This window comes from Physeter macrocephalus, unplaced genomic scaffold, assembly GCF_002837175.3.
Source record: "Physeter macrocephalus isolate SW-GA unplaced genomic scaffold, ASM283717v5 random_1100, whole genome shotgun sequence".
Taxonomy (NCBI): domain Eukaryota; kingdom Metazoa; phylum Chordata; class Mammalia; order Artiodactyla; family Physeteridae; genus Physeter; species Physeter macrocephalus.
The window spans coordinates 1-14,026 of NW_021146800.1; the positions used below are offsets into that span (position 1 = coordinate 1).

General features: G+C 46.8%; 1 protein-coding gene across 2 annotated transcripts; it reads right to left on the reverse strand.

The window, feature by feature from the left end:
• Positions 1-200: 200 nt before the first annotated feature.
• LOC114485510 (neutral amino acid transporter A-like) lies at positions 201-12,306 on the reverse strand. 2 transcript variants are annotated; one of them, XM_028487060.1, is made up of 3 exons: positions 11,498-12,306; positions 9,426-9,495; positions 201-216 (listed from the first exon to the last, which is right to left on the reverse strand). In XM_028487060.1, the coding sequence occupies exons 1-2, from the start codon at positions 12,022-12,024 to the stop codon at positions 9,456-9,458; spliced, it is 567 nt and encodes a 188-aa protein (XP_028342861.1). In that variant the 5' UTR covers positions 12,025-12,306; the 3' UTR covers positions 201-216; positions 9,426-9,455. The 2 variants fall into 2 exon arrangements, with proteins under 2 accessions (XP_028342861.1, XP_028342862.1); XM_028487061.1 differs by lacking the exon at positions 201-216 and adding an exon at positions 7,277-7,352.
• Between the last annotated feature and the right edge of the window lie 1,720 nt (positions 12,307-14,026).

A 14,026-nucleotide genomic window follows, 5' to 3' on the forward strand; every position in this document is an offset into this window, starting at 1 on the left:
TTGTTTTGTTTGTTTTCACTCCAGGGGTATATCTATAAATTTTAGGCCAATGATACTAAGTGTTGTTAACAACACAACCCTCCCTGTTCCACCTTACCTAACTCTATAGCAGTAATTTATACATAACCCACCTCTCCCCAAAGTTTCATATTTTTGCAAAGCATCAAGCTTACCGTACGGAAAGCTGCAACCACAAGATTTGAGGGAAACAGGTTTCTGTTGGAAAAGAAAGCATTTTGTCAGTATTCTTAAAATTCAGCATTCAAAGTGTCCACTTTAAGATGCCCATTCCTGACAGCCTGACACACAGGGTTCTCTCTTTCCCTACGTCCAGCATTTACTGCCATCTTCTGCTTGATCCAAACACCCAACTGTGCTTCGGCTGCGGGGCCCCAGTAGATACTTTGAGTGCACTGATCTTTATCCTCATCTCTCTCGTGGTGCCCCCGGATATTTAGGTAAGCTGTGTCCAAGGAAACCGGAATAATTGCATCACTTTCCTTTCCCCTAGAGGCTAAGCCCTAGTGCAGTGGTTTTCAATGGGGAGTGGCACTGCCCACTAGTGAAATCCAAAGGAGTGTTTTGTTGTTGTAATAACTGGGGGGCATTCCTGGAACTGGGGTAGTGTGTTCAGCGGGAAGTGCCAGGTCCCAGCCATTTGTTCTGCTAAATATCAGTCTGAATGTAAAGCTGTCCCATTAATGGTGACTCTAAACTCAGAAGCAAGCACCTAACCATTTTGGTTTAGAGCATTCACATCCTGACATTATTTTTATAATAAATTACTCTCCTTTAGTATTTTTTCTTTTTTTAAATTTTATAGCATACTTACATTTTTATTTCTATTTTTAAAAATATATAATATCCCCTTCTACCTATTTCTCCCACTCTCCACCTCCGCCTCTGGCAACCACCAAGCTGGTAGGTTTTTTATATTACAGTCAAGTCATACTGATGTTTGAAATTATGTGTGTACGTAAATTCTATTTATGGATTTCATTTCGGGATGAAGGATAGTATAAAATATTTGTTATAAAAGGAGAGCAGTAAAACTGATCCAGTTAAGCTAGATTTTGAAACCAAAATCTATTTATGCACACAGTTTTTATTGAGGGCCTCCTTTGGGTCATATATTGTACAGAGGCTGGTCATGATATACAAGAAAATCCCACTGATAATCCGTGTGTTCTACCCACTTCCTACAAGAATAAGTCTAGAAGAGTAAAAGACCATCCTTTACAATTTGTGCCAGCCTTATCTGCTCATTCTTACTTCTGTGGTTGAGTTGTTCATAGCACTAGAATCTCTAGGCAACTATTTGCATGCATTCGGTTTCAGAGGTAGGCAGGTCTGACTGTAGCCCAGCTTGGCAAGCAGAGTCTAAGAGGCCTCCTGGTAGTCACACCTTTGTGTAATACCCTCCCCTTCAGTGTGTGTGTCATGGGGGGTGGGGGATGGGTATGACTTGCTTCTAGCCAACAGAATACAGCAAAGGTGATGGGATGTCACTTTTGTGATTTGGTTACATAAACTTGTGGCTTCCATCTTGCTAGAAGACACTCTTCATTGCTTTCTGGGCTTGCATATTTGATGAAACAAGCTGCCATATTGGAAAGACCCGTATGACAAGACATGGAGGGTGGCCTCTGGCCAACAGCCAACTAGGAACTGAGGCTCCCAGTGTGAACGTCAAGGAACTGAATTCTGCCAACAACCACGAGTCCTCAGAAGTGACTCCTTCCCCAGTCAAGCCTTCAGATGAGACCCTACCTGCGGCCAACACTTTGATTGCAGCCTTATAAGAGACTCTGAAGCAGATGACCCAGCTAAGCCATGCCAGGATTCCTGATACCACAGATACTATGGGATAATAAATATGTGTGATTTTAAGCTGCTAAATTGGTGGTAATTTGTTACACAACAATACATAATGAATATACCCACCAAAAGGGTTAACGAGACACAAAAATGACTTCATTAGAACACTCAGGAAGCTTCCATAGACAGCCAGCATCTAGAGACTGCAACTCAGCCTTTCCCATCTTGCTTGTCTATGAAACCTGAATTGCTTTTAACATACTTAGAGAATACCCGAAAGTACACGCCTGTATTTAAACAGACAAAATGTGATCTTCCATTGAATTAAGCATTGCAAAATGGTGATCTGAAGTTTGATTCCTATTACAAGCATATTTACTTTAAAAGAAAGGCAGAAACAGACTAGGCATTTGTATTGACTATTCTTTACTGTGTAGATGAATAGCAACTTACATTTGCCTCTTATTTCCATTACAAAGCACCCTTCTCAGTCTTGTAGGAGTACGTTTGGTATCTCATTTCCATTTGCTACACTAGTTAGAAGCAGAAACAGGCCCTGAGCCAAGGTTTCGCCCATTCTGCATCCACCACATTAGTTCTCAGACTGAGCTGGCCACCTGCTTCTCCCCCTAAGAAGACAGGGAAGTTAAGGAAAGAGCTGGGTTAGAAGCCCTCTCTCTTCTCCATGGGGGACGATTTCCCCTGCAAATACTTCGCATCCTTCAGGAATGAGCTGTTGACCTGCCTGGTGTCTTTATCATAAGCAATAACCCAATACTGTCTCACCCAGAACGGACCCTAACCCAGAACTTCTAGACCAAACAGCCACTGTTTGGTCAACCTGTTTTCAGACAGTCTACGATATCTACTCTACAAAATCCAATGGGAACAGAGGGGTATATTCAATACTAGAGTCAAAATAGTGACTCCTGCCAAAAAATCAAGTTCCTAAGAACATGACGTGTTCTGGCAGTTTCTTATAAAGTTAAATATACACTTACCATATGAACCAGCAATTCTACTCCTAGACATTTACCCAAGAGAAATGAAAATATATGTCTGCAAAAAGGACCTGTATGAATAACAGCATTATTCATAATAGCTCAAAACTGAATTGCCCATCAATTGATGAATGAAAAAATAACATTATGATAAATCCATACAATGGAATCCTACCTGGCAATAAAAAGGAATCAACTGCTAATATACACAACGTGGATAATCTCAACAACATCGTGCTGAGCAAAAGAAGCCAGACAAAGAAAAGTACATGCTGAGTGATTCCATCACCATGAAACTCTAGAAAAAGCAAAACTAATCCATAGTGATAGAAAGCAAAACTTTCTATCCAAAACCGCCTGGGGCCAGGGATGAAGAGTGGGAATTGCTGAGAAGGGTCATGGGAGACAAAAATGTTCAGTGTCTGGATTGTGGTAGTGATTAAATGGTTTATCTATTTGTCAGAACTCATTGAACTGTACCTCTGAAATGGATGCATCTTTTGTATGTAAATCATATCTCAAAATCGCTTAAAAAGTTAGGACAAAAGATACAGTGCTAACTGCAAAGGAGATTTGACAACCAAAAAAAATACAGACATTCAATGGGACGACTGAACTCTTTAGATTACATAACTCAGCTCTCAAATATTGATCCTTTGGAAGGAATCGCCTGCAGGCAGTGAGTTGAACCCACAGAATCATACTCCTTTCCTTCAGTTCCCCTGGTTGCCACAGGCCAGGAGCAGGGGCAGGAGCATGCCCCTGCCCCCACCAAGGGGCAAGGATGCGAGGCTGCAGGAGTAAGGCAAAACATTTTTCTCTACTTTTCATGGTTTGTGCCTTTGGTGTTGTATTTTAAAAGTCATTGCCATACCAGAGGTCATTTTATGTTATCTTTCAGGAGTTTTACAGTTTTGTGTTTTACATTTAGATCTGTGATCCACTTTTTTTTCTTTTTTAAGAAGTTTTTTAAAAAAAATTTATTATTTTTGGCTGCATTGGGTCTTCGTTGCTGTGCAGGGCCTTTCTCTAGTTGCGGCGAGTGGGCTTTCTGAGTTGCGGTGCACAGGCTTCTCATTGTGGTGGCTTCTCTTGTTGCTGAGCATGGGCTCTAGGCGCACAGGCTTCAGTAGTTGTGGCGCTCGGGCTCAGTAGTTGTGGCTTGCAGGCTCAGTAGTTGTGGTGCACGGGCTTGTTGCTCCTCGGCATGTGGGATCTTCCCGGATCAGGGATGGAACCCGTGTCCCCTGCATTTGCAGGCGGATTCTCAACCACTGCGCCCCCAGGGAAGCCCTGATCTGTGATCCATTTTGAGTTAATTTCTGTGAATGGTGCAAGTGCTGTGTCTAGATTCGTTTTTTTTACGTGTGGATGTCCAGCTGTTCCAACACCATTTGTTGAAAAGATTATTTTTGTGCCACTGTATCACCTTTGTTCTTTTGTCAAAGACCATATTTACGTGGGTCTATTTCTGGGTTCTCTTCTGTTTCATTGACGTATTTGTCTATTCTTTTGCCAACACCACACTGTCTTGATTACTGTAGCTTTGTAGCAAGTCTTACAGTCAGGTGTGTCAGTCCTCTGACTTTGTTCTTCTCTCTGCACTCTTCTTATCTCTCTTTCCTTTGACTTTTAAACAAGATGCTACTGTGAACTCCGGCTTTTTCTTACTCCTGAGCTCTCCTGTATTCAGGGATGAACTGCTCGTCATGCAAGCAGTTTTGCTCCCCCAGAGCTCTTGTCTCCAGGCACTTTTCCCAGCTCTTCACACTGACAGAGTAACCATCTGGGCTTTCAAAATGAGGGACATTTGAGCTGGAAGGGATCTTGGAAGTGATCAAATTCAACCCCTCATTTAGTGCCCAGAGACATCAATTTGCTATATCTCCCATTCATGTTCCATACAGACCAGCACTCTCCAACAGAACTTTCTATATTTATGCTGTCCAGTATGGTAGTTGTGTGGCTATTGAGCACTTGAAATATGGCTAGTGCAACTGAGGGTCTGAATTTTTTTTGGTGGGGGGGGCTGTGTTGGGTCTTTGTTGTGGTGTGAGGGCTTCTCATTGCAGTGGCTTCTCTTGCTGTGGAGCATGGGCTCTAGGCGTGTGGGCTTCAGTAGTTGTGGCACACAGGCTCAGCAGTTGTGGCTCTTGGGCTCTAGAGCGCAGGCTCAGTAGTTGTGGCACATGGGCTTAGTTGCTCCGTGGCATGTGGGATTTTCCCAGACCAAGGATCCAACCCATGTCCCGTGCACTGGCAGGCAGATTCTCATCCACTGAGCCACCAGGGAAGTCCCTGAATTTTAAATTTTATTTACATTTAAACTAGTTAAATTTAGCCACTTGTGGCTAGTATTTATCATATTAGATAGTAGAGATCTGGAGTTGTGAGATCCACGGTCTGGAAATCAGAAGGATCAAATGGTCTTCTCAAGCTTACCTCTGCACAGCACTCAATTTCACTGGGTATTAGGGTGCTTCTAACCATTGAGGCTCTTCATTTTATTTAAATTCTCAAATATGTCATTTTTCTGTTATTTGACCCTGAGAAATTTCCTTGAATTACGTAATACCAGATATCCATTAGACCAAAGTTTTTCAAACATTAGTTGGCCATGGAATCAATTTCCTGGCTCTAACCAGCATTTTATAAAAGATGTAATACATTAGACAGAGTAGAAAAGATCAGCATGTATCACACTTAAAATGTTGTTTTGTAGGACTTCTGTTTCAGATTGTGTATGTGGGAGTGAAGGTGTCTGTATGTGGATATGCCATTACTTAAAATGTATTTCTCATAGTGGGTCAAAGTCAAAAACATTTGCAAAAAATGCCAAGACTGTACTACTAAATCCAGAGACCCAAATCAGACTAAATTGGGAGAGAATGAATGGACGAGCCTTTCCAGTGCTTTAGGAACCTTTGGACACATTACTTAAAGCAAGCAGAGAAACTGGTATGAGCTCAGGCTGAAGTTTTTTTGTTTTTTTTTTAAAGGATAGTCCTAGTGTGATTATTACATAACGATATATGTATTTTACCTAGCTCTTTCACTTCTTTTTTTTTTTTACATTTATTAATTAATTTATTTATTTTTGGCTGTGTTGGGTCTTCGTTTCTGTGTGAGGGCTTTCTCTAGTTATGGCGAGTGGGGGCCACTCTTCATCGCGGTGCGTGGGCCTCTCACTGTCGCGGCCTCTCTTTTTGCGGAGCACAGGCTCCAGACGCGCAGGCTCAGTAGTTGTGGCTCACGGGCCCAGTTGCTCCGCGGCATGTGGGATCTTCCCGGACCAGGGCTCGAACCCATATCCCCTGCATTGGCAGGCAGATTCTCAACCACTGCGCCACCAGGGAAGCCCCTCAGGCTGAAGTTTTGAAAGCAGAACTTCTGTTCGTGGTACTGTACAGGCTCGTGCAGCTCACACCATGAAAAACTTCAGAAATGTTCCTTCTTCATACATCTGGTGCTGTTTGTTCTTCTGATCCTGTTGTCAAGGGTGGTATGCATTTCCCTGTTCCATATGAGAAGACTGTAAAACAATTTACTTTGGCTTGGTATATTTTTTCTGTTCCAAAAGTATTTCCTTTCATTTAAGTTCAAAAATTCTTTACCGAATTTATGAAAATTTCAAAGACTCTTCGGAACAGGATACAACACTCTATGTACACCTGATAAATATTTATTATCCCTAGTGCTTATTGTTACAGGTTCAGTTAACAGGGATGTGCCCCTTCAGATCTCGGTACCCCCTACAAGGCCGGGAACAGAGGAAGGGCTGGGGGTGGCGGGCTCACACTATGGAGACAGTGGGGGGTAGGGGAGTAACCTATCCTCTTTCTGAGGCCCACATCCAGTTTTAGATTCCAGCCTGAAAGGCTAAGGCTGGGACCCTGGGGTGGGGGACGTTTGAGGAAATAAGGCTAAGAGCAGCACTCATTCTCTGTATCAAGTAGCCCTCAGCTGTCCCTGAGAGGCTGGGACACACTAGAATATTAGCAACACACTCAAATATTAACACATTTAATCCTCGTAACAAGTCTAGGTAGTAGCCACACTATTATTAACCTCATTTTACAGATAAGGCAACTGAGGTACAGAGAGGCTAAATGACTTGTCCCTACAACTAGTAAGTGGTAGAGCTGGATTCAAAACCGGGTAGCTAAAAAAAAAAAAACAAAACAAAAAAAACCGGGTAGCTGACTTCAGTGTCTGTTCTTCATCACTATCCACACTACCTCTCTGGGTTTATGTTCTTTTCTGAACGATTCACGCATGGTGTCGAGCTAAAGAATTTTTTTTTAATATTATAAGCTGCCATTTTTAGTGACTAGTTAGGCTGAGAAACCTCCATTAATTTGGATCCATGTTAGATTTGCTAAGAGTCTTCATCTTGCCTACAGGTTTCTTCGCACCTACTGAAGAAATGTGTTCTTTGCAGCCTGAGAGGCATCATATTCACCCAGTTCTTGGGAAGGAAGGTAAGTCCCTAGCGCCATCCTGTGTGAAGGGAAAGGCTCCAAGCACTGTCCACTGTTGAGAAAATGAGCACAAGAACAGCAATAAAGTCTAGAAAACTGGGCGACAGGCAAAATCTCAATTGTCTTTACCAGGCACATGGTAGCCCCTTCTGCAAGACAGTGGCCCAGGACCATTCTTCTGGCTGCTAGTGCAGACAGTGTCCCGGGCCCAGGAGCTACCTGCCTCATTGGCAGATAAGCCTCTGGTTTTCCATTTGAAAACCACAAGTATTATCACTCAGAGGAAGGTCTGAGGGCAGTTGCCTGAATCCTTTCCATTGACAGGTGAAGAAAACTGAGGTCAACTTTGGAGACCAGACACGTGTCATGCAGGGGAAAAAGAAACTGAGATGTTGGGGAGGATATATGAGGATTTCTGCCCCATTTCAGAATGGAAGGCTCTTCTGTGTTTAGTTTTGATTTTCTCCATTTTCCAAATTTTCTACGGTGTTGATTATATTAGTCCAAAACATAGTCACTGTTCACCTATTTCTCCAGGCTCCACGTGATTCCTAATACACCTAAAAGCTACATTAGCTTCAAGTCATCTTTAGGTCCCAAACATCCTTTTCTTCCCACTCACTCTAATTGATTTCAGACTATGAAGAGAGAGCCATCCCCATTAACTCATGTGAACCAAAAAAAACCACAATTGCTCTGTAATCTTGCCTCATTTATAACACGAGCAAGCATCTACTGGGTCAGCCCTATTCTTAGAGCTTTACAGACATAACTCATTCAACCCTCACCACGATCCTGGGAGGCAGGCCCCCTCATGATCCCCATTATAAAGATGAGGAAGCCAAGGCACAGAAAGGTATGGACATGTCCTAGGACCCACAATCAGTAAGCGTTGTTAGGGACCAAGCAGTTCCACAATGACTGCGTTCCTGAAGACCTGCTTAGAAGTCACTTCGGGTCACACCCAGTACTGAGTCCCGTGCTCTTCCAGGTTCCAAAGCATGGCGCTTGGGCTGCTCAAGAGGAGACCATGACTTTCCCACCTGCCAGTTGTTGTCCACTGTCCTTTCTCAGCTCTCAAAGGGCCTGCTCTAGCCTCACCCCCATGCCCCAGTCTGCTATGCTATTTCTAATACATTGTGTTGGGAAATCAAACCACTTGTCAACGGCATTCTGAATTTCCTAAAAGGCATAATCAGTGTCTATTAGCTTCATTTCTCTCTGACTTGTAGTTCCATCTTGAAAAACTAAATTAGAAATCATGGCAGAGAGACGCAGCGAGAGTTTGGGGGCACTCCACGATCTGGAAAGGTCGTGGACTTGAGCAAAGCCTTGGCGGCAGCTGCAATCAATCACCTGAGACTTTCCCCACTCCTTCCAGGCGTTCTAGGCAGTTACCAGGGGCAGGCCTGCGGGATCACTGAGGTGTTTGCCCACAGAATCTCATATTCACTCACTTGCCCACAGGCAGAAAGGACGGCGCCCTGCCTTTGCCAGGGAACATGCCTGGAGTCACATAAAATTGGCATCCGTGAGGTTTCTTTGACGGAAGCAATTTAAAAATGTTTACCCAGAGAGTCCCCAGACCCAGGAAGCAGTTCCACATGGCTCAGGACTCCATTTCCCCTCAAAAGCTGCTCAATGAGAAAGTCAAATCCAACCTGCACGTTCGCTTTCCTTCACTGAAGAGGCTCAACTACTCCGCTTATAAGAAGTGAGCGTCTGCCCCGAGCCGACTATACCCTTACCTGGTACCCTTACATCCGCATCAGAGCAAACATTTCTGAGATGGGACTAGGCCACCAGCATGGCCTCATTTCTATAGCGTGTTGACTTGGGGAAGGGAAGAGCGGGAGAAATAGAGCCCTGAACCAGGGGGCATGAGACCCATAGTTCTTCTAATCCCTCCTTTGACAAATCACTCTGTGTCGTTGAGCAAATCACTTAATCTCTGTCTCAGTTTCCTCATACCACCTGCCCTACCTTTATCCGTGACCTACTGGATTAAAGAAGTTTGGCCCTTGGAAGCATTATGAAACACTACCTACCCCCAACAAGCTACGACAAATGTTCTCTTGGTCCTTCCCTGTATTTGTGGCCTGAGTCACCGAAAGTCTGTACTTACACTGATCGCTAAGCCATAAGGATGGGTCATTCACTTCAGAAGCAGGAGCTGAAGGGGCTTGTATCTAAAACTAGAAAACCATGATCAGGAAATAAGTCTCTTCTGGGGCTGGTGGAATAAGGTAACCCCTCCTTCACCCCCACCCCCTGCCCCCTGTTTCTTGGCCATTGCCTCTCTCAGAGATAAAAGAATGCTACTAGCGTCTCTATGGGGTACCACCAGCAGGCCAGAGCATCCACACTCCGAGCCACTAATCCCTGCAAAAAAGACTCCCTGGGGCTTCCCTGGTGGCGAAGTGGTTGAGAGTCTGCCTGCAGATGCAGGGGATCGCGGGTTTGTGCCCCGGTCCGGTAAGATCCCACATGCCGCAGAGCAGCTGGGCCCGTGAGCCATGGCCGCTGGGCCTGCGCGTCTGGAGCCTGTGCTCCTCAACGGGAGAGGCCGCAACAGTGGGAGGCCCGCGTAACACACACACACACACACACACACACACACACACACACAAAAAGACTCACTTAACCCCACAACCTCCCTCCCTGACTGATACGCTGAAGGTAATAAGCCAAAGGTACTCTCACCCTCAGTAGACTTTTTCAGTACCCACTTAAAAGTTAGTCCTCAAACCTTAAGGATCTTTAAAGACTCCAAATATCAAGCTGCTAGACACTAGACAAACGCTGTAGCTCATCAACGTTCTAATAGGCCACCTCCACCTGTCTTTTTGGTAAAAAGGTTTGGTAAGAACTTTTTGGTCCCCCTCATCAGAGAGGTTTTGCTTTTTGATTTTTTTCAATGTAAATTCCTTTTTTGTTGTTGTAATTTTATTTATTTATTTACTTGGCTGCACCACACAGCATGTGGGATCTTAGTTCCCTGACCAGGAATTGAACCCGTGCCCCCTGCAGTGGAAGCGCAGAGCCCTAACCACTGGACTGCCAGGGAATTCCTGTTGTAATTAAATGAACACTCTCAATCTTAAGTGGCAGACAGTCATCCAGAAGGAGAAATAGAAACAAGAGGGAGTCAAGTCACTTTGCCCAGAGTTTGCTGTTTTACACAGCCTCAGCAATGAGGAGCTTTGCTTTGGTGACTCAAGACAAAACATACGTCCACAGCTCTGAATCCAGAATTATTGGAAATCTGGAGGGGGAGCCAGCTGAGCTCCTCACTCACCTGAACCTGGCCATGTCAGTAAATGCCTCTAGGCTGCAGTTTTCCCATCTATGAACTCTGGGCTAATGGAGAAACCTAAAGAGGCTGAAGCTTTGGCCAATCCACAAAAACTACACTACATCTCAAGGGATGAAATGCAACTTCTAAGAGTCACAAAAAGCAGGCAAAGCTAAGTGAAGATGCTTCTTTCTCTCTCCTCTCTAGAATTCACATCTTCCCACAAATAAAGCCCCTTAAAACTCACAGTACTCTACAATGTTCCTGACTATGGAGATTGACAGCAACCTGTCCCAAGTTCCCAGGAGAGGGATGTTTCTGGGCAATGAGCCCTGCACAACTAACTCCAGCCTTGTTATCCTTGGGTCCACTGACAACTCTTCAAAAAATTGCCAGCTTCCTACCAGCCAAAGGGCTGAAACAGAGGCCATAGATTACAGGCGAGAATGGTCCAACAGGCAAAATTTAACCAATGCTCCCAGAAGCTTTTGGGCACCGTTGGGGGAGAAAATTGGGTGAGGATATTGGGGCGTGGTTGGAACGTTTTCCCTAGTGCGGGCAGCCAGAGAACCTAAGGAGTAAAGTACAGGTGAGACCGCTGCCTCTTCCCTAACACACTCCCTCCTAACTGTAGGACTGGTTCTTGCTAAAAGATGCAGTACCGATCCTTGAGAACGTCAGGTGCGCCCCGGCTGACGTTTGCGAAGGTGTGGTCAATATGCAAAGCCTCCAGACGTTATTCTGATATTTGAAAAATGTTAAGAGCCACCAGCAGCCAGTTAAGAATGAACTCTTAGGAGTATATGAGGGTGTATGAGCATGAACTAGAGTGCATTAGAGAGCTGGCGTCTCCCACTGAGCACTCGGCGAGGTGTTGGCTGGCGGGGAAGGGAGGACGTTACCTGGCCAGGTCGAGGAATGAGTCCACTGTCTCTTTGGTGACCGGTGGGGGCCCCGTCTCCTCCAGACCCAGGTCGCTGGACTGAAGGGTCTGCGCGCCAGATCCAGGCTTGATGATGAACGCCAAAGCGACTGCGAGAGCCGAGGCGCCTAGTGTGGTGAGGCCGAAGTAGGCTATGGCGATGCCGCCCAGGCGCCCGAGAGAGCTGGCGTCAAGGGAGGCGGCGCCCGATACCAGGCTGCAGACCACCAGCGGCAGGATGATCATGCGCAGCATGCGGAGCAGCATCTCTCCAGGAAAGGCCAGGTAGGTGACCTGTGTGCGGTTCAGCTTGAGCCCACGCAGCGCCGCGCCCAGGCCGGCGCCCGCCACCACTCCGGACACTGTGAGCAGCACCAGCGCGTGGCGCCGTAGGAAGCCAGCGCAGCGCCGCACGCGTCGGGCCGTGCTCCCCCGCGCGCCAGGCCCCGCTGCAGGCCCCGCCTGGGCGCTGTCTAGGTAGCCGTTGGTCTCGCTGCTCTTCTCCATGGCGCTACCCGCGGCTCCGAGCTGGAGGAGGCGGGGGACTGGGGCTCCGGGAAAATACGCGGCTCTCAATGAATGGATCAGGCGGAGCTGCCGAGGTCCGCTAGCTGTGCCTAGCGGGTTCTGGGAGCTAGCCCGCGGGCCTCTCCCGGTCTTGGCCCTGGAGCAGGTGCGGGGAGGGCCAGGAGAGACTCGGGAGAGCGGGCTGGAGCCCCGGGGTGAGTGGATCGCGCCGCGCCCAGTCCTGTACGGCGGCCACGGGCTGAAGATGATGTAATGAGGGAGCTCGCAGATGAGAAGGAGAGGGGGAGCTCTGAGACCTGGGCCGGCCCCCGTCACACCCACCGCCCCGCCCCCTCGGCTCCGGCCAATCAGCGCCCGAGAGTCTCCTCCGCGAGCCCCTCGCCCGGCTCCTGGCCACCGGCGCGGGGGGAGGGGCGGCCCGGCCGTGGACGCCTACGGGGTTGCCAACAAGGTTGGTGCTGTCGCCCCCGCGCGGCCCGTTTTCCGCCGGAGAGCCCGCCCGCCTCTCCTAGGAAGGGTCCTCGCGTGAGGGGATCCTGGGCGCGCTCCTAGGCGCGTGGCTTGGGGCCGCCGGGATAGGCCCTGGGTCGCCAGGCAGCTGTCTGCGGTATGTGAGCTGAAGACCAAAACTCTTCGAGAAGAAACAGAGCTCTTACCACCACTTCCAGTCGCGTTTCTACCTTGTAACCTCAGCTGAAACACACAAGCCACTGGGTTTTAACCTTTTCCATCCCCTGGGCCCCAGCCATCGTATGAAAATAGTGCAGACAGCGGTTTAGCCAGCCTGAATAGATGGTTCCTTAGAAAATTCCCTGACGGTCCAGTGGTTAGGACTCCGAGCTTTCACTGCTGAGGGCTTGGGTTTGGTCGGGGAACTAAGATCCCACAAGCCGCGTGTCTTGGCCAAAAAAAAAAAAGTTTCTTAATGTTCATATTAGATTCGTTTACTTTTTATTTCAAATTTTATTTATTTTAACATCTGCTCTGGTCACAGCAGATATGAGAGAAGCCTCTGCAGAGTCGTTTTACTGTCACATTAATTAGATTTTCATATTTTTTTCATTCTGCTTTTGAAAGGAATTGTTCTTTTAAGACTTTTGTGAAAGGGAAGCCTTCTTATGTGTGGCCAACCTGAATTAAAGAGGAAGACAATTGACTATAGATCTCTTGCTGAAAAGGAGTCACCTTAAAACATGTCAGCACAGATATTTATGCAAATCAATATGCCTTAGTAAAGAACTTTAAGGAGATGTCCACATTTTGATACAGTGAGGATTTCATCGCTTGAAGCCAGCCAGCCAGCTGTTGACTGGAGTTTGTAGGGTTTTTTTGAGGGAGGGGGGTGCAAATCAGGTGAAGAGCTTACATATTTTTATCTAGTTTTGCAGAGCAAAGTTTATTTCTGTGTGCACTGAAGAAAGAGGAGTTTCTACAGACACACTCTCTGTTTTGCCAACCAGCCCCTCCCTTCATTTTGACTACCACTTTTATGCAAAGGATTTGCCATTTCCAATTGCCTGCTTTACATCTCCACTTGGGTATCCTGCAGGGATCCCAACTCAACATGTCCAAGACTGAACTCCTGGTGGCCTTCCTCATGCCTCCTCATCCTGCTGATTCCCCTATTTCTGTTACCAGCATCATTGACTTCCCAGTCAACTCTGCTTGAAACCTCAGAATGACCTTTGATTCTTCCTGGTGTCTCCTCTCACCTGACCAATTGTCAAGTCCCACAGACACTCCTTGCGCAATATTTATCCCATACTCCCCTCCCATCCGTTCCCAAAGCTGACATACTGGCTCAGTTTTTTTGTTTTTTGTTTTTTGCGGTACGCGGGCCTCTCACTGTTGTGGTCTCTCCCGTTGCGGAGCACAGGCTCCGGACGTGCAGGCTCAGCGGCCATGGCTCACGGGCCCAGCCGCTCCGCGGCATGTGGGATCTTCCCGGACCGGGGCTCGAACATGTATCCCCTGCATTGGC

Coding starts and splice junctions, on each gene's coding strand:
- LOC114485510 (XM_028487060.1), bottom strand. CDS start 12,024: ATGGAGAAGAGCAGCGAGACCAACGGCTACCTAGACAGCGCCCAGGCG. Junction 9,496..11,497: donor TCATTCCTCGACCTGGCCAG/GTAACGTCCTCC, acceptor ATGGTTTTCTAG/TTTTAGATACAAGCCCCTTC.